At 46.6% G+C, this 19,406-nt stretch overlaps 1 protein-coding gene across 1 annotated transcript in view; it reads right to left on the bottom strand.

The window, feature by feature from the left end:
• The window catches only part of BRCA2 (BRCA2 DNA repair associated), a 126,118-nt gene that overhangs the window by 23,279 nt on the left and 83,433 nt on the right, over positions 1 to 19,406 (bottom strand). Inside the window, exons 18-21 of the mRNA XM_069758994.1 lie at positions 12,123 to 12,278; positions 7,777 to 7,921; positions 7,115 to 7,236; positions 3,716 to 3,917 (exon numbers count right to left, since the gene is read on the bottom strand). Coding sequence (XP_069615095.1) covers positions 3,716 to 3,917; positions 7,115 to 7,236; positions 7,777 to 7,921; positions 12,123 to 12,278 — 625 coding nt within the window. The remainder of the gene's footprint in view (positions 1 to 3,715; positions 3,918 to 7,114; positions 7,237 to 7,776; positions 7,922 to 12,122; positions 12,279 to 19,406) is intronic.

Consider the following 19,406-nt stretch of genomic DNA (forward strand, 5'->3'; position numbering starts at 1 on the left):
ACAGATCTTAGAGGCTGCACAAGAAACAAAAGAAGTAGCAGTAATCAAGGTAGCTGCACATGTGAGACTCGACACTAGGGAATCTAGGGGAAATGATAGGGCTGATAAAGCAGCCAAAGCAGCAGCAGTCAAACCCTTACAACAGGTCCATACTGTAAACCTCACAGAAAATACTGAAGATAGACTGAGACAAGCACAGGAAGATGCAGGAGAAGAGGAGAGGGACAGGTGGAAAAAGGAAGGGGCAGAAGAACAAGCGGGAATTTGGAAGAAAGATGGACTAATATGTCTACCTAGAGCCTGGTACCCGATTGTAGTTGGTGGATTGCACCACCCTACGCATGTGTCTGCAAATGCAATGACACTACTGGCAAAGCAAGTCTGGTTGGCTCCAGGTTTTGGCAACTACGCAAGAGACTATTGTGCTGCATGCGCTATATGCCTGACACATAATCCCGGACAGACAGCAAAGACCCCTATGAAGCACCACGTCCGACCTCTCTACCCGTTTCAACGGTTGCAGATAGACTTTATCCAGCTGCCAAAGAGTAATGGGTATGAGTATGTGTTGGTGTGTGTGGACATGTTCTCGGGGTGGCCAGAGGCCTATCCAGTTCGGAAGGCTTCAGCTAAAAACACTGCTGTAAAGCTAGTTACCGAACTGGTGCCCCGTTATGGTCTCCCTGAAGTGATCGAGTCAGATAGGGGTACTCATTTCACTGGAGAAATATTTCAAAATGTACTAAAAATGTTGGGTGTTGAAAGTCAGTTACACACTCCGTATCATCCTCAAAGTTCTGGTAAGGTAGAACGCATGAATGGAACTTTAAAATTAAAAATACAGAAAGCCATGGCTGAAACAGGAAAGCCTTGGACAGAATGCCTTTCACTGGCCCTTTACTCAATACGCAATACCCCAAGGGGTAAGACTAAACTGTCTCCATATGAAATTTTGTTTGGCAGGACTGCCAATTTAGGATGTTACTTTCCACAGCAACTTGTGTTAAATATTGAATCACTGACTTCCTATGTGCAAAATCTTCAGAAACAATTAACTAAGGTGCATGCACAAGTTTTTGCTTCCCTTCCAGATCCTGATAACACTGAAGGAAGTCACAAGTTGGAACCAGGTGATCAAGTCTATATAAAAAGACACACCAGAAAGGCTCTTGAACCAAGATTTGACGGACCCTTCCAAGTCCTGTTGACAACACCTACATCAGTCAAGCTTGAAGGAAAGGCATCATGGATACATGCAAGCCATTGCAAAAAAGCAGTATAAAACTCATGATATTGATGTTAATAATGTTAACCACAACGAAGGCATGGGAAAGACTAAATTCTTTAGCCCCTTTGAACAATAGATTCGTACAACATCATAGAAAATTAGTGCACGACTTGTTAAACAATACACAAACCCTGACAGATTGTTGGATCTGTACCCATTCGCCGGTATCAGCCACAAGTATACCTTTTCTAGCAGTTCCCGTATCAGCAGAAGAAATATTCGCTTGGCCTAATTGTTCAGACAACCTGGCCAACAACCAACCTGGCAATACTAGACTATGGAATACTACAATCGCCATACCAATTGTGGGATGGGTAGAATTTCCTTGGTGGCAGGGTAATCTCTCAGGGAGTAGTACACATCTACAATATTTGGCCTATAAGGGTGGAGCCTGGGTCCCTAGGAATAAGACTGGATTAACTAATTTAGGACAGGTCCCCACAGAAAATCTACAGCTCAGTTTCAGTACAACCGCCCCTCCCTCTGATGCTTTCAAACCTGTAGTATTGGAAAGATACATACATAATAGAAAATGGGAACATTCTGAGTTGTTCCCCCAAGGTGATGATAACAGTTGTACAAGTAAGCTGGGGAACCTGGTTTGTAATGAATCCAATGAGTATGTCAACGGAATGCATGTATGTGGTAATCCCGCAGCCGGGTACTGTAGCCCCTTGGGACAAAAACCCTCTTGGTGTATGCTTCAAAATGTATCTAGTCTTGTGGATTTGGCTCACAGATTGGTATTGCAGCACTCAGCTCTATGGGATCTGCCTGAGGGTACATTTTGGATATGCGGAGAAGGAGCATATAAATGGCTTCCCGTAGGTATAAAGGGTACTTGTACATTAGGACGCCTAACCCCAGCTACTTTCATAATTTCAAATAAACAAGTGAATATGCAAGCCGTACCCAAGCACACACTATATAAAAGAGCTGCAGATAACTCACCACGTCCCTCGGGGAGGCCACATATAGTACAAATGGGAATTCCCAACAAAATTGCTAGTACCATTTTTATTTATCCTATGTTAACACAAATGTGGGATAAATTAGTTAGAGCCACGGATTATCTAGATGATCAGATCTGGGATATATTAGATATACTAAACACTAGTGTAGCTGTACAGAATCAGCTTATAATAGTCGTCAACCAACATACCCTGGTATTGGATTACCTAACTGCCTCACAAGGGGGTATGTGTCAAATCATTGGACCCACCTGCTGTCATTATATAGACCCGAATAGTACTATGAGTATGACATTTAAATTAAAGGACGTACAACGACTCAGAGATCAGTATGACAAAGACAATGACCAGAATAAGGATAGCTGGTGGTCAGATACCTTTTCTTTTCTTAACCCAGCCAACTGGTTCAGAGGGATCGGTGGGTGGGTTGCCGGGATTATGCAGAGCATAATACATATAGTTATGATTATTGTAATCATATATGTGTTATTCAAGATTGTACTCAAGGGTATCTCAGTATGCACAAATAAATTTTGTGTAATAGATGCAAGAGTATAAAGTTTATTATTGCCGTACTAATTTTCTTTTATATTTTAGTATACTGCCGCATAAAGAAGAAAATGCACAAGCTTCATGCAAAAATTTATGACAAATAATAAAAGAATATGTCAAAGGGGGGAATTGTGGAGACCAGACTGAACCAAAGGATCCATTTTGTCTCCCAGATGAAATCTGCTTCTGCACAGCAAACTTGACATTTCCTTTTATAGAAGTAATCACGCGCGCATTTCTCCTTGATATTGTAGCCTTTCACCCACATACCAGATATTGTAACTTTTCACTAGTATAGATTTGCTTTGTAAGTGATTATGAAATATGAGCGCTTGTGCGCATGTCTGTAAATGCCTAACTTCTTACTATATAAAGAAGGGGCAGCGCCCAGTGAGGCAGGCGTGCTCCGGGGCTACCCCTGTTTATGAACACACAACCTTTGTGCTGCGTGTCATTTACTTGGATTCCTCAATCCAGGAAGCCAGGGACGGAAGAGGACTCAACATCAGCAGCACATCCCCTCTCTTTACATGTGGCGATGTGCTGCTAACAGTACATTTTTTTCTGGCATAAATGATTCAAATCACAGGACAAACACACGTTTTGCTCATATATCGGGTGATCACCAGCATATTTATACAAGCAGATAACCGGGAGCAAGTGAACCTACAATCGCATGCAGATTATCTACTCTTATAAATTAGGCCTCATTCAGACAGCAGTCATTTTCACGTACACAAAAAAAAAAATGGTCCCCGTGTCGTCTGCGCTTTGGGCCCCCTCTCTATTAACCAGAGTGGGAAAACTACTGCAACAAGCTCCTCTTCGATAAAGAGGATAAGTCTCATATAACAAGGGGCATGGTTTTGGCGAGACAAGCCCTGTAATTGGCCATCAAACAAACCTGAGTTAGCGCCATCATCTTTGTAATCCACGATCCGTATCTTCCATACTGGCGTTACATCCCTGCGTGTGCCGCTACCAGCTTCTTGCTCAGAGGCCTCGATGGCTTTCCTGAATTCGGCCTGGATCTGTGCCTGCCTCTTATCGGTTAATAATTGCCTGTGATGATTTACAGCCCTCAGCTGATCACTACATAGACAGGACTGAGAGCAGAAACATTTGTTATTTAGCGAGTGGAGTGGATTCGTTTCATCACAAAGTCCACTACTTTACATAAATCGGTCATTATACTGCAATAGGTATCCATGTCCAAGGGGCCGCTGCACAAAAACAGCACAAAGTGACTCAGTCTCTGTTCACACCATGGTTGAATCCTGTCATATATGATGGAAATCTCTACATTTATACACTATCCCTTGCGGTATAGGATTCATATTGACATTTACTGGAGGACACGGAAAACAGAGTGAAAATTTAGAACAAGCACAAGAAAGGAAAAGAAAACTGTGGGAGCGATGTCATTACCAGTGTGAGACATGTAATGACTGACATAAAATAAAGGCGGCTCGCAGCATTCCAATAATGGAAAATTACAAAAGGGCACATAGGTACAAAAAAAAGATGCAAGGTCAAAAAGTTCCAAGGAGTCCACTTTGAAAAAATTAAATAGAAGCTACTGGGTTCAATTCCATTTATTCTGCCATAGATGCGACGTTCCGACCAGCCATAGAACTTTTTCAAAGCATGTAAAAGACCTAGGGGCTGGTTGAAACATTACATCTATGTCAGACTAAATGGAACTTTTATGTTTTTTTCACCTGAATTGGACACGGTCTCTTTCTTCTATGTAATGACTGTCAGTTTGCTCTCGGGATCTACATGTCTCGCACTGGTAACGCCCCCTTTCGTGTAAACAGAAAGCTCTGGAGGCAGATTCTCCAGGAGATCTATGTCCAGCATATAGATCTTGACGGCTCATTTACATATTAAGAAAAACATGGATTTCTCTGGAATAAGACATCAGATCACCGATATCAAGGTATCATTTTATTCCGCTTCCTATGACCTACATGCCTATATAGTCAGCTTAGGAGGGTTTTATCCTACTGAAATATTCTTTTAATCCCACCGGCGGAATCAGAGTTTCCCGATGCAAAGCAGCTTCAGGAAAAAGCCAGTGGTCTTTTTCTTGAAACAGTTTAGCTGGCGGTCTTGCTTTTTTTTGCGGCATATAGATCAGGTAGCTTCCTGAGCAAATGTGTTTTTTTGCGGATTTTTCACGTTTTGTTCCGGAGCTTCCCAATGCGATAATATAGCGGCAAAAAAAATCGGCAAAATTAATGAACATGCTGCGTTTTTTTTACTGCGGAAAACGCTGAGGAATGAGCAGATCACTTCTTTTAATCTCAGGTATCCGAACCCTGAAGTGGTTAAAATAAGTGACATATGACAAAACATATGCACAGCAATGGCGTTTTGACATTGCTATGCACTATATTAGTTTTTGTGGCGCCTTCTCAGGTGTATTCCAGGCAGAATCTGCCTAAAAAGGATGTAGTGTGAGCATAGCCTAAAATGCTCCCACAAGTCTTGTGGACTGAGTCATCACCATGAATGGATGGGTTTTTGCCCTTGTCATTAAGTTTTTCTCTCAATGGCCATCCTGTTTCAATAAGCAATGCTTCAGCGAGAACTGTCTGAAATGATAAAAAAGGAGACAGACCTTCAAAAGGAGGATGTTTTATACATTTACATCCAAAGGCTATGTGCACACGTAGGAAATGTGGTGCAGAATTTTCTGCACTAAATCTGCATCTCCTGGCAGAATCTGCAGGTGCAGATTTTCTGCAGTTTTTGTGCGTTTTTGGTGCAGTTTTAGTGCAGATTTTACCACTGCAGATCTTTATCATGGAGGGGCACAGAAACGCAGCAGAACTGCACAAAAGAAGCGACATGCACTTCTTTGAAATCTGCAGTGTTTCTGCGCAGATTTTTCTGCACCATGTGCACAGCTTTTTTTTTTTTCACATTGATTCACATTGTACTGTAAATCACAGTGCAGTTCTGCAGCAGAAAAATCTGCAGAACTGCACTAATTCTGCACTATTAGGCTATGTGCACACGTTGCGGTTTTTACCGCGGAACCGCAGCGATTTTGTAAACCCTATGGAAACCGCAAACCGCTGTGCACATGCTGCAGGAAAAACCGCGCAGAAACGCAGCGGTTTATAACCCGCAGCATGTCACTTCTTTGTGCAGAATCGCAGCGATTCTGCACCCATAGAAATGCATTGATCCGCTTACTAAGCTTAGTAAGCGGATAATGTGCGGGTTTATACTCGGGGTGGAGGAGAGGAGACTCTCCTCCAGGTCCCGGGAACCATATTTGTGGTTAAAAAAAGAATTAAAATAAAAAATAATGTTATACTCACCTCTCAGCACTGCACGCGGCCGTCCGGTCTGGGTTGCTGTGCGAGCAGGACCTGCGGTGACGTCGCGGTCACATGACCGTGACGTCACGAAGGTCCTTCTCGCACAGCATCTTTGGAACCGGACCGCTGCCTGCAGCCCCGAGGAGATTGGGACGTCAGAGGGTGAGTATATCATTTTTTTATTTTTAACATTACTATTGATGCTGCATATTGTTGCATATGCAGCATCAATAGTAGGGGTAAAATCCCGCAGCGGAACCCGCAGGACAAAACGTGATAAATCTGCAGGGATAACCGCAGCGGGTTTGCCCTGCAGATTTATCAAATCTGATGCGGGACCCGACGCAACGTGTGAACATGGCCTTAATCTGCATCGTGTGCACATACCCAAAAAGCTCTAACCATGTTTGGACAAGGCTGAGCGAATTCCCAAGGGTAAGGGAGCAAGGAACAGAAGAAAAAGCAGCAACATGTCCTCATCCAGAACATCTTTCCTACACACATGTTCTTATGGTAGTAAACACCACCAAAAAGGCTAGATTTCAAGAGAAGAGCCTGCTAGAAAGCTCACATTGAGGTTCAAAACAAGCAGGTTGCTTGCTTTCCAAATCCAGGTTGAAGTCTCTTGAAGAAGTGGGTAGATGATAAAGCTGTGTGGGTGTGACTGAGCGCCCTAAAGAAATGTCCGAATGCCAGGCTTGGAGGCCAGGGGATGTTGAGGACCGAGACTCACCCCTTGACAGAGCAAAGACCAAGTCCCAGGTCCCACCCTATTGTCAATCTTAATATCGGAGAAAAAAAAACATACTGTGGTAGATCCAAGCGGAGCTTTCAGCATGGTTCATGATGTTCAGAGAAACCTCAAATGGAAGAGGTCACCTGAGAGGTTAATGGCAGCGGATGTCAGCCAGAAGGAAGACTGCTCAACAGACCAAGAGGTCAGTAGAGGACTATGCCATAACTCATACCTCAAGGTAGCTGGGGTCGGGCTCGTTCTGTAGAGCTTCGTATAGCTCTGCACCATCCTGAAGAGTGCGGATCTGTGGTTCACTTAAACTCTGGCGTCGTGGTCGTTTTTTCTCAGCACAAACTGCAAAAGCATACATCTGTAGTAACTACATTTTTGTTCTATCAGGTGGCTGAATGGTTGGATTTTGACATTTTAGTGGTTTGACATGGTCTATAAACAATAGCACTTTGGCAACATAAGAGCACCAAACCAATCATGAAACATTTTTTTTTACACTTCTATTTAATTAAAGGTTAGATACAAATCTATTTAAAGGAGTTACTTACAGAACAAAGTCTGTATAAAGGCTCTAATAGGCCATAAGTTAGTTCTTCAGCTCAGGACTGTCCTCTATGAGCCCATATATAGTGACAGATCGGAGTCATCCATGTATTACATGGCCAGAACATAATACTACATTTCCATGCATACATTTTATAGGTAACAGAGGTTCTGCAGAGAATAAAAGCCAGATCAATGATGTCCATCTGAGAAAGGGGTGTCTGTGGGAGGAGAACCCTACCTACAACAGGATACAGCAACTGCAACACGGAGAAGGTGACATCTCTATGTGCCATATATTTTACTTACATTACAACCTTGTTAATACCACAGTCCTACCTTCCTTTTTTTCATATTCTTCCTGAATCTTGACAAATAAGACTTCCAGATTTTTCTGCTGCCTTGCAGAGTGTCTTTCTGCCTCCTTTACTTCTGCACGTTCATTGCGAAACACGTACGTCCCATTGCCCATTTTTTCCATCCACTAGGTAAAAAGATATATATTTGTGTATTTTATACCCAACACAAAACCAAATATCAGAAAGTGCAGCAGCACATTGTGTGTACCCAAATATACAACACTGAATGTATGATCCGGGATCTTAAGGTACCTTCACACTGAGCAACTTTTGAACAATAACGATAGCGATCCGTGACGTTGGAGCGTCCTGGATAGCGATCTCGTTGTGTTTGACACGCAGCAGTGATCAGGATCCTGCTGTGACATCGCTGGTCGGAGCTAAAAGTCCAGAACTTTATTTCGTCGCTGGATCACCCGCTGACATCGCTGAATCGGCGTGTGTGACGCCGATCCAGCGATGTGTTCACTTGTAACCAGGACAAACATCGGGTAACTAAGTGCAGGGCCGCGCTTAGTAACCCGATGTTTACCCTGGTTACCACTGTAAATGTAAAAAAAAAAAAACAAAAAGAAAAAACACTACATACTCACATTCCGGTGTCTGTCACGTCCCTCGCCGTCAGCTTCCCGCACTGACGGTGAGCGCCGGCCGTAAAGCACAGCGGTGACGTCACCGCTGTGCTGTGCTTCACGGCCGGCGCTGACACAGTCAGTGCGGGAAGCTGATGGCGGGGGACAAGACAGACACCGTAATGTGAGTATGTAGTGTTTTTTTTTTTTACATTTACAATGGTGGTAACCAGGGTAAACATCGGGTTACTAAGTGCGGCCCTGCGCTTAGTAACCCGATATTTACCCTGGTTACCCGGGGACTTCGGCATCGTTGGTCGCTGGAGAGCTGTCTGTGTGACAGCTCTCCAGCGACCACACGACGACTTACCAACGATCACGGCCAGGTCGTATCGCTGGTCGTGATCGTTGGAAAGTTGCTCTGTGTGAAGGTACCTTTAGTCACTGACATATAGGCTGGACTGGAGGTGCTGGAATCACATTTCTTGCACAATATATACCACAACTTTTAATGAATATCGGGCAGACTTCACCACGCCTTCTCCTAAATCTGGCAATATTGGTGGAATTGGCTGAAATGGTGGTGCAATTGTCAAAAGAAGCAATTTTTGTTCGCCAAGTTCATGTAGCGCAAAATGTTTGTGACATTTGAAGTTGTTTTATGCTAGAATTCTGGTGAAAACGCCTTGATAAATTAGGCCCAAAATTTACAGAAAACATTCTGTATCTCTAGGTACCGTATTTTTCAGACCATAAGACGCACCTAGATTTTAGAGGCGGAAATAAGAAAAAAAAATTGAAGCAAAAAATGTGATCAATTCTGTACTTAATATCACCTATCCTGGTATATATGGTCCCCCTCATCCCCATCCTGGTGTGCATGGTCCCCCTCATCCCCATCCTGGTATGCATGGCCCCTTCATCCCCATCCTGTTGTGCATGGCCCCTTCATCTCCATCCTGGTGTGCATGGCCCCCCTCATTCCCACCCTGGTGTGCATGGCCCCCCTCATTCCCATCCTGGTGTGCATGGTCCCCCTCATCCCCATCCTGGTGTGCATGGTCCCCCTCATCCCCATCCTGGTGTGCATGGCCCCCCTCATCCCCATCCTGGTGTGCATGGTCCCCCTCATCCCCATCCTGGTATGCATGGCCCCTTCATCTCCATCCTGGTGTTCATGGCCCCCCTCATTCCCATCCTGGTGTGCATGGTCCCCCTCATCCCCATCCTGGTGTGCATGGTCCCCCTCATCCCCATCCTGGTGTGAATGGTCCCCCTCATCCCCATCCTGGTATGCATGGCCCCTTCATCCCCATCCTGGTATGCATGGCCCCCCTCATTCCCATCCTGGTGTGCATGGCCCCCCTCATCCCTATCCTGGTGTTCATGGTCCCCCTCATCCCCATCCTGGTATGCATGGCCCCTTCATCCCCATCCTGGTGTGCATGGCCCCCCTCATTCCCATCCTGGTGTGCATGGTCCCCCTCATCCCCATCCTGGTGTGCATGGCCCCCCTCATCCCCATCCTGGTATGCATGGCCCCCCTCATTCCCATCCTGGTGTGCATGGTCCCCCTCATCCCCATCCTGGTGTGCATGGCCCCCCTCATCCCCATCCTGGTGTGCATGGCCCCCCTCATACCCATCCTGGTGTGCATGGCTCCCTCATCCCCATCCTGGTATATATGGCCCCCTCATCCCCATCCTGGTGTGCATGGTCCCCCTCATCCCCATCCTGGTGTGCATGGTCCCCCTCATCCCCATCCTGGTGTGCATGGCCCCCTCATCCCCATCCTGGTGTGCATGGCCCCCTCATCCCCATATTGGCATGCATGTCCCCCCCATCCTGATGTGAATGGGCCTCCTCATCCCTCTCCTGGTATGCATGGTTCCCTCATCCCTATCCTGATATGCATGGCTGCCTCATCCCAATCCTTGTATGCATGGCACCTTTATCTCTAGCCTGGTAGGCATGTCCCACTCATCCCTATCCTGGTATGCAGTGCCCCATCTCTGTCCTGGTATGATTGGCCCCCATGCCAGTATGCAGGGCCCCATCAGAAAAACATAAAAAGAAAAAACAAACCACTACACTTTCCTTCTTGCGCTCCCTCACAGCGTCTTCCTTTAATGCCAGCAGCAGCTTGGCAAGGACATCATGCGCTGCTTACAAGACGAAGGACAACTGCCGAAATACTCACTGCTCTCCAGGCCAGGACTGTGTGTGTGGAGGGCAGTGAGCATTCATTGCTCTTTAGTAGCGCGCAGTGTCAGCCGCAGGCGCTCAAGGGAGTGGAGCGTAGTGAATATTCATTTCTCTCAAGTAGCAGGCACACGTGACCGCCAGGCAGCCTGACACTGTGCACGCTATTAAAGAGCAATGAATACTCGCTGCCCTCCACACACATAGTCCTGGCCTGGATAGCAGTGAGTATTCCGGCAGTTGTCCTTCGGCTTGTAATCAGCGCATGATGTCCCTGCCATGCATTGCTTACAAGCATAAAGCAGCTGCTGGCACTGGAGCAACACGCTTCGAGTGAGCGAATGGAAGGTACATGTAATGGTTTGGGTTTTTTATTTTTTATGTTTTCTGATGGGGCCATGCATACCAGGACGGGGATGGGGGCCAATCATACCAGGATAAGGATGGGGCCATGCATACCAGGACGGGGATGGGGGCCAATCATACCAGGATAAGGATGGGGCCATGCATACCAGGACGGGGATGGGGGCCAATCATACCAGGATAAGGATGGGGCCATGCATAACAGGACGGGGATGGGGGCCAATCATACCGGAATAAGGATGGGGCCATGCATACCAGGACGGGGATGGGGGCCAATCATACCAGGATAAGGATGGGGCCATGCATACCAGGACGGGGATGGGGGCCAATCATACCAGGATAAGGATGGGGCCATGCATACCAGGACGGGGATGGGGGCCAATCATACCAGGATAAGGATGGGGCCATGCATAACAGGACGGGGATGGGGGCCAATCATACCGGAATAAGGATGGGGCCATGCATACCAGGACGGGGATGGGGGCCAATCATACCAGGATGTTATTAAAGAGAAATAAATATTCATTGCCCTCTAACATAGAATGTTAGAGTTGGAAGGGACCTCCAGGGTCATCGTGTCCAACCCCCTGCTCAATGCAGGAGTCACTAAACTCACCACCTCTCATGGCAGCCTGTTCCACTCTTATCATCCTCATTGTCAAAAAAGTTTTTTCTAATATCTACTCTGTATTTTCTCCCCTTCAGTTTCATTCCATTGTTTCTCGTGTTTCTATGTCGGCAAAGAAATACCGAGATCCACCAAGAAATGATATCTCTCTGGCAGAAATAAGCGTGCAATCCATGTAGAAAGTTGCTTGTGTGCACTTGCACATAGGTTAATATTAGTCAGTGTGCGTTCCACATGCTCTTCTGATTGAAACCTACCAGGATGTTACAGTATTTCAGTGGCTGATCATATGAGCGGCTGAGATACTAAATGCGAAGTATATACCAATACAGGAACATTCTGGATGCATTACAAGATGAGTAAAGGCAGACTCAAAACTGAAAAATTAAATTAATGAAATAAAAAGCAAAACCTCCACCTGTGTAGTCTTCTATGTTTGTTACTGACAGCAGGGGGTGGCGCAGACAGGACGTTGCCGGACCGTGGCTGCGTTCCTGTGTTTCACCCCATGCTGGAAATAGCAGTAATGTTATCAAACAATGAGATCAGTCCAGTTCTCACCTGCATGGGGTAAATCCTCTGTAGAAGAACATCAACACAGCCGACCACGCCACCTTCAGCCAAGAGCGAAGACAGACAGAGGCAGAAAGGTCTGGGGTCACGATAATATCCCAGCTTGGCATGCCAGCGAGCAGGCCGAGTGCTGTTTCCTGCAATCTGGAAAACAAAGGAGAAATCTCAATCCGAATTTCTTTTTTTAAGTGCAAGAATCATCAGTTCACATAAAGGCATTTATTATTTTTTTCCAAAGAGGAATCCAAACCGCTTTGTGAATATACAGATCTCTTGTTGTATCATTCTGCATTTTATGGTGACTGTAAAAAGTTCTATGCAGCTAAGGCATTTTTCCATAAACACACATATTATGGGAAACGGTTATCATGCTGCCCAAACCACGGGAAGCGTTAGACACCGACAGATTTTCAGAGGAAAAGATTCCTGGCTTCAGAGACACAGGTCTGTTGAAGAGCCAACCAGAGTCTGCCACCGGGAGCCTTGAACTTGCCATCCGAGACTCAGTCCTTGGGCAGTTTTTCAAAGTAAGTAAATGTTTACAGTGAGATGCAGCAGATTTTCGGAATGTAGCATACATGGCGGACACTGCACAGCCAGGGGTCCAATCTGTGCCGCCTGTACTTCATTCAGCATGAATCTGAGGATAGGTCTTTAACGCCTATAAACAGGATAGCTGAGAAATGTCTAATCACTGAGGGACCCGACATTGGGCCAATATTAGTCACTACAACAGCGGAGCAAGCCCACCCCATTTATTGCACCCCCATAACGAGGAGAAGCCATCCAGGATGCACACTTCTGCTCTGTTCAATTTAGATGGAGTGACGGAAACCGCACAACACTATTGGGCCATGTGCACACGTTCAGGTTATTTCGCACTAAAAACGCTATAAAAACTCATTAAAAACGCATACATTATGCATTCTATCATTTAGAATGCATTCTGCATGTTTTGTGCAAATGGATGTGCTTTTTTCCGCGAAAAAAACGCATCGCGGTAAAAAAAATGAGCATGTTCATTATTTTTGCGGATTTTCTGCGTTTTTCCCGTAATTCTATGCATTTGGGAAAAACTAAGTGTCCGGTTTTTGTCAGGAAAATTTCTGCCAGAAATCCTGACGTGTGCACATACCCTAACACTCTGACCTGGGTGGCACAGCACATGCTCAAGCCTTGCTCCGGGCAGGACAGACATTGTAGTGATCAACAGGGTCCCAGAATTGGGGCTCCCAGTAATCAAACATAAGATTACCTCTCCTATGGAAAGGTGGTTAAATATTTAGTATTTAGTACTGTACTAGTACGTTTTTTGCATTTTGTTCAATCCTTTTTTTCAACTCATGAGACCTTGTTTTCAGTGCGAGTCTGCACCGTTGTGCTGCTACCTCTGTTTGCCCATGCTATACTATTGACCGACTGGATCCCCTCTGGGTAGTGGCATTGTTTCCTCCTTATTTTACCTGTGATCCTTAGTAATCAAAGGTTACATCTGTTTGTTTGGTTAATTATTTAATAAAATAATTTTCTTTTATTTTTTTGGTAGTGTGTTTGTTTACTCCTTTCTCTTGTATTTATATTCTCCCTGTATGAGTTGCTATCACTGGAGGCGTGTACTTCTTCTCCCTGTATGAGTTGCTATCACTGGGGGGTGTACTTCTCCCTGTATGAGTTGCTATCACTGGGGGGTGTACTTCTCCCTGTATGAGTTGCTATCACTGGGGGCGTGTACTTCTTCTCCCTGTATGAGTTGCTATCACTAGGGGTGTGTACTTCTCCCGGTATGAGTTGCTATCACTGGGGGGTGTACTTCTCCCTGTATGAGTTGCTATCACTGGGGGTGTACTTCTCCCTGTATGAGTTGCTATCACTGGGGGCGTGTACTTCTCTCTGTATGAGTTGCTATCACTAGGGGGGTGTACTTCTTCTCCCTGTATGAGTTGCTATCACTGGGAGCGTGTACTTCTTCTCCCTGTATGAGTTGCTATCACTAGGGGTGTGTATTTCTTCTCCCTGTATGAGTTGCTATCACTGGGGGGTGTACTTCTCCCTGTATGAGTTGCTATCACTGGGGGCGTGTACTTCTCTCTGTATGAGTTGCTATCACTAGGGGGGTGTACTTCTTCTCCCTGTATGAGTTGCTATCACTGGGAGCGTGTACTTCTTCTCCCTGTATGAGTTGCTATCACTAGGGGTGTGTACTTCTCCCGGTATGAGTTGCTATCACTGGGGGGTGTACTTCTCCCTGTATGAGTTGCTATCACTGGGGGTGTACTTCTCCCTGTATGAGTTGCTATCACTGGGGGCGTGTACTTCTCTCTGTATGAGTTGCTATCACTAGGGGGGTGTACTTCTTCTCCCTGTATGAGTTGCTATCACTGGGAGCGTGTACTTCTTCTCCCTGTATGAGTTGCTATCACTAGGGGTGTGTATTTCTTCTCCCTGTATGAGTTGCTATCACTGGGGGGTGTACTTCTCCCTGTATGAGTTGCTATCACTGGGGGGTGTACTTCTCTCTGTATGAGTTGCTATCACTGGGGGCGTGTACTTCTCCCTGTATGAGTTGCTATCACTGGAGGCGTGTACTTCTTCTCCCTGTATGAGTTGCTATCACTGGGGGCGTGTACTTCTCCCTGTATGAGTTGCTATCACTGGAGGCGTGTACTTCTCCCTGTATGAGTTGCTATCACTGGGGGGTGTACTTCTCCCTGTATGAGTTGCTATCACTGGGGGCGTGTACTTCTCCCTGTATGAGTTGCTATCACTGGGGGCGTGTACTTCTCCCTGTATGAGTTGCTATCACTGGGGGCGTGTACTTCTCTGTATGAGTTGCTATCACTGGAGGTGTGTATTTCTTCTCCCTGTATGAGTTGCTATCACTGGGGGCGTGTACTTCTTCTCTCTGTATGAGTTGCTATCACTGGGGGCGTGTACTTCTTCTCCCTGTATGAGTTGCTATCACTGGGGGCGTGTACGTCTCCCTGTATGAGTTGCTATCACTGGGGGCGTGTACTTCACCCTGTATGAGTTGCTATCACTGGGGGCGTGTACTTCTCCCTGTATGAGTTGCTATCACTGGAGGCGTGTACTTCTCCCTGTATGAGTTGCTATCACTGGGGGGTGTACTTCTCCCTGTATGAGTTGCTATCACTGGGGGCGTGTACTTCTCCCTGTATGAGTTGCTATCACTGGGGGCGTGTACTTCTCCCTGTATGAGTTGCTATCACTGGGGGCGTGCACTTCTCCCTGTATGAGTTGCTATCACTGGGGGGTGTACTTCTCCCTGTATGAGTTGCTATCACTGGAGGCGTGTACTTCTCTCTGTATGAGTTGCTATCACTGGAGGTGTGTATTTCTTCTCCCTGTATGAGTTGCTATCACTGGGGGCGTGTACTTCTTCTCTCTGTATGAGTTGCTATCACTGGGAGCGTGTACTTCTTCTCCCTGTATGAGTTGCTATCACTGGGGGCGTGTATTTCTCCCTGTATGAGTTGCTATCACTGGGGGCGTGTACGTCTCCCTGTATGAGTTGCTATCACTGGGGGCGTGTACTTCTCCCTGTATGAGTTGCTATCACTGGAGGCGTGTATTCTCCCTGTATGAGTTGCTATCACTGGGCACTGGGAGCGTGTACTTCTTCTCCCTGTATGAGTTGCTATCACTGGGGGCGTGTACTTCTTCTCCCTGTATGAGTTGCTATCACTGGGGGCGTGTACTTCTTCTCCCTGTATGAGTTGCTATCACTGGGGGCGTGTACTTCTCCCTGTATGAGTTGCTATCACTGGGGGCGTGTACTTCTCCCTGTATGAGTTGCTATCACTGGAGGCGTGTATTCTCCCTGTATGAGTTGCTATCACTGGGCACTGGGAGCGTGTACTTCTTCTCCCTGTATGAGTTGCTATCACTGGGGGCGTGTACTTCTTCTCCCTGTATGAGTTGCTATCACTGGGGGCGTGTACTTCTTCTCCCTGTATGAGTTGCTATCACTGGGGGCGTGTACTTCTCCCTGTATGAGTTGCTATCACTGGAGGTGTGTACTTCTTCTCTCTGTATGAGTTGCTATCACTGGGGGGTGTACTTCTCCCTGTATGAGTTGCTATCACTGGGGGGTGTACTTCTCCCTGTATGAGTTGCTATCACTGGGGGCGTGTACTTCTCCCTGTATGAGTTGCTATCACTGGGGTTGTGTACTTCTCTCTGTATGAGTTGCTATCACTGGGGCGTGTACTACTTCTCCCTGTATGAGTTGCTATCACTGGGGGGTGTACTTCTCCCTGTATGAGTTGCTATCACTGGGGGGTGTACTTCTCCCTGTATGAGTTGCTATCACTGGGGGGTGTACTTCTCCCTGTATGAGTTGCTATCACTGGAGGCGTGTATTTCTTCTCCATATAGAAGCTGCTATTACTAGCAGTGTGTACTCAACCCTGTATGAGTTGCTGTCACTGGGGGAGTACACTACTTCTCCCAATATGAGTTGCTATTATTGGTGGTGTGTACTTCTCCCTGTAGGAGTTGCTATCACTAGGGGTGCACCACTTCTCCCTGTATGAGTTGCTATTACTGGGGGCGTATACTTGTTCTCCATGTACGAGTTGTCACTGGGGGCGTGTACTACTTCTCCATATGAGTTGCTATTACTGGGACATGTACTACTTCTCCCTACATGAGTTGCGATCACTGGGGGGGTGTACTTCTTCTCCCTGTATATGCTGCCATCACTGGGGGCTTGCACTTCTCCCTATCGGATTTCCTATCACTGGTGACGTGCACTTCTGCATATACGAGTTGCCATCACTGGGGTCGTGCTTTCTCCTCCCTATATACGTTATCATTGATTCTTGCTCCCTTACATTCTACAAACTAATGGGGAAGGAGACCGTAGGTTAGGGTTGTTGCAGCAGCTCTGGTGGTGGTGAGGTGGCAGCAGGGTCATTGCAGGCTGTAAGCTGTTCTGTAGACATGGGTTTTCAAGTCCTGCTTGAAAGTTCTGAATGTAGGGGATAATCGAATGTGTGGGGATTATCGGATGTGTGGGGCCAAAGAATTCTACAGGATGGGGGACACTCGGGAGAAGTCTTGTAAGTGATTAGATGAGGAACATACAATTCTGAAGGATAAAGGGAGGTCTTGGGACGACTAGAGATTACATGGTGGGAGATATTGGGAGAGTAATTCAGAGATATATGGGGAAGACAGCTTATGGACGGCTTTGTAGGTCAGTGTTAGTAGCTTGAAGTGGATACGTAGTGAAATTGGGAGACAATGAAGGGATTTGCAGAGGGGAGAAGTGGAAAAATAGCGAGGACAGAAGTGGATTAGAAGGGCAGCAAAGATACGGACAGCCTGGAGAGGTGTGATGATGCAATAGGGGATGATGAGCTTGTAGACCCCACATGGAGTCAAGGTCATGCGAGTGAAATGAGCAGTTTGGAGAAAAAGGTAGTGGTCACGCTGCTCCAGCTGAACATCAAACTAGGGAGCAGGGTGCAAAAGTGCAGGGGTCGGCCCCTAGCCATTAAGTTGGCTGCTACAGCACACCGCGACTGGCCTCTAGACCTTTCTCTGTCCATGTTGCCTCCTCATCCGGTCAGAAAGTGCAGGCAGTGTGTTCACACTTTTGATGTTCTCACCTGTTTGCGGTGCAGCCTCACTTCTGCCTTCCTGCTCCCCGCCTCATATGCGACTGACTCACTAAGTGGAACTCCACCATGCATATGCTGATCTCTCCTGTGCGAGTTGCAGCAGGCGATAGTGGAGCTTTTTATAGACCGTTATCTGGAATTGCTATGGGGAGCAGTATTGCAGCTACACAATTGTTGAGTATTATCACCTGGTACAGACAAAGATTTGTACATATAAATTCATTGTAGTCAAAACAAGTAGAAATGATTCATATGTTTCACAAGTGCCATTGAGCGATTGCTATTCCTATCACACATAAATTGGAGGAACTGAAATGGTACTGTCCAACCTCTGCAAGCCTTATGCTGTTAGTTAGTCTTGCAGAGGATAAATCACATGAGTCATCAAACTGAGGTAATATCTTCTAAACTGCCCACTGAGTAAATGTAGCGGCGGCTGGGCCTGAGGTGGAAAGCGTTTTGGCGCATGTCCTACCACCACCAAGGATTGGTGGATGTTTCTCTGTCCATGTTGCCTCTTCTTCCTCCACCGCCTCCTCATCCAGACAGCGTAACACCTGCACGGCCAACTTCAGCACAGACAGGGGTAAACTACAGCAGGATGTTCTGAAAATCATCTGCAGGTGGGAAAAATCCCACACCACGCAGGAGGAGTGAATGGAAATCAAAGAACAGACACAGATGTGTGGTTGGTGCTGATAAAGCTCAAACCCGGCCTGGTGGCAAAATCTTGTAGCAGCTCTGGGCCTAGCCAGTGTGACCCGCATCCCTTGCCTGGTGCATGTGCTGAATTTGGTGGTGCTGGGCTTCCTTAAAATATACATGTCAGAGCTGCTGCTGAAAGTGCAGGCTGTCTGTGCGTGCTTTCGGCATTCTCACCCTGCTGCTGCTCGCCTGTCTGTGCTGCAGCCTCACTTCTGCCTTCCTGCTCACATTCCCATATGCGACGTGCCCACAATGTGGAACTCCACCTTACATATGCTGGAGAGACTGTGTGAGCAGCTGAAGGCAATGGTGCGGTTTAAGTTGCAGCACGCAGCGGTGAGTCTTTCTGCACAACACCATTTCAAGACCAATGAGTGGGCCTCCTCCATGCGGGATGCTTGAGCAGTGTTGTGCGGCTTTGAGTACTCTATGAATATGGCCAGCGCTGATGATGCCACTTCTACACCTCCTATAAAAACAAAGCTTCAGGTGATAATGGAGGTGGCGGCACAGGAGAAAGAGGAGGAGAAACAGGGACCATTCACACCATTATCAGGCTAGGCATCCATACATATCTTGGAGGATGGGTTTATGTACTATAAGCAGCCAGGTGCACAAATGTCCAGCCAGGGGACAGTTTTGGAAGATGAGTAAGAATATGAGGAGGATGAGGAATAACTGTGTTCACAGCAGGGTGGCACTCAAACCAGTTGATAGGCATCACTGGTGCGTGGCTGGGGGGATACAAACAATACACCTCCCACCGAGGACAGCTTGTCATTGCCCCTGGGCAGCCTGGCACACATGAGACAATACAAGCTGCTGTGCCAGCCCTAGGACTGCCAAGTTGTCCAGATTGTAACAAGTGCTGAGTACTGGGTGGCCACCCTGCTGGATACCCACTACAAGTACAACATGCCAT

This window comes from Ranitomeya imitator, chromosome 3 (genome assembly GCF_032444005.1).
Source record: "Ranitomeya imitator isolate aRanImi1 chromosome 3, aRanImi1.pri, whole genome shotgun sequence".
NCBI lineage: Eukaryota > Metazoa > Chordata > Amphibia > Anura > Dendrobatidae > Ranitomeya > Ranitomeya imitator.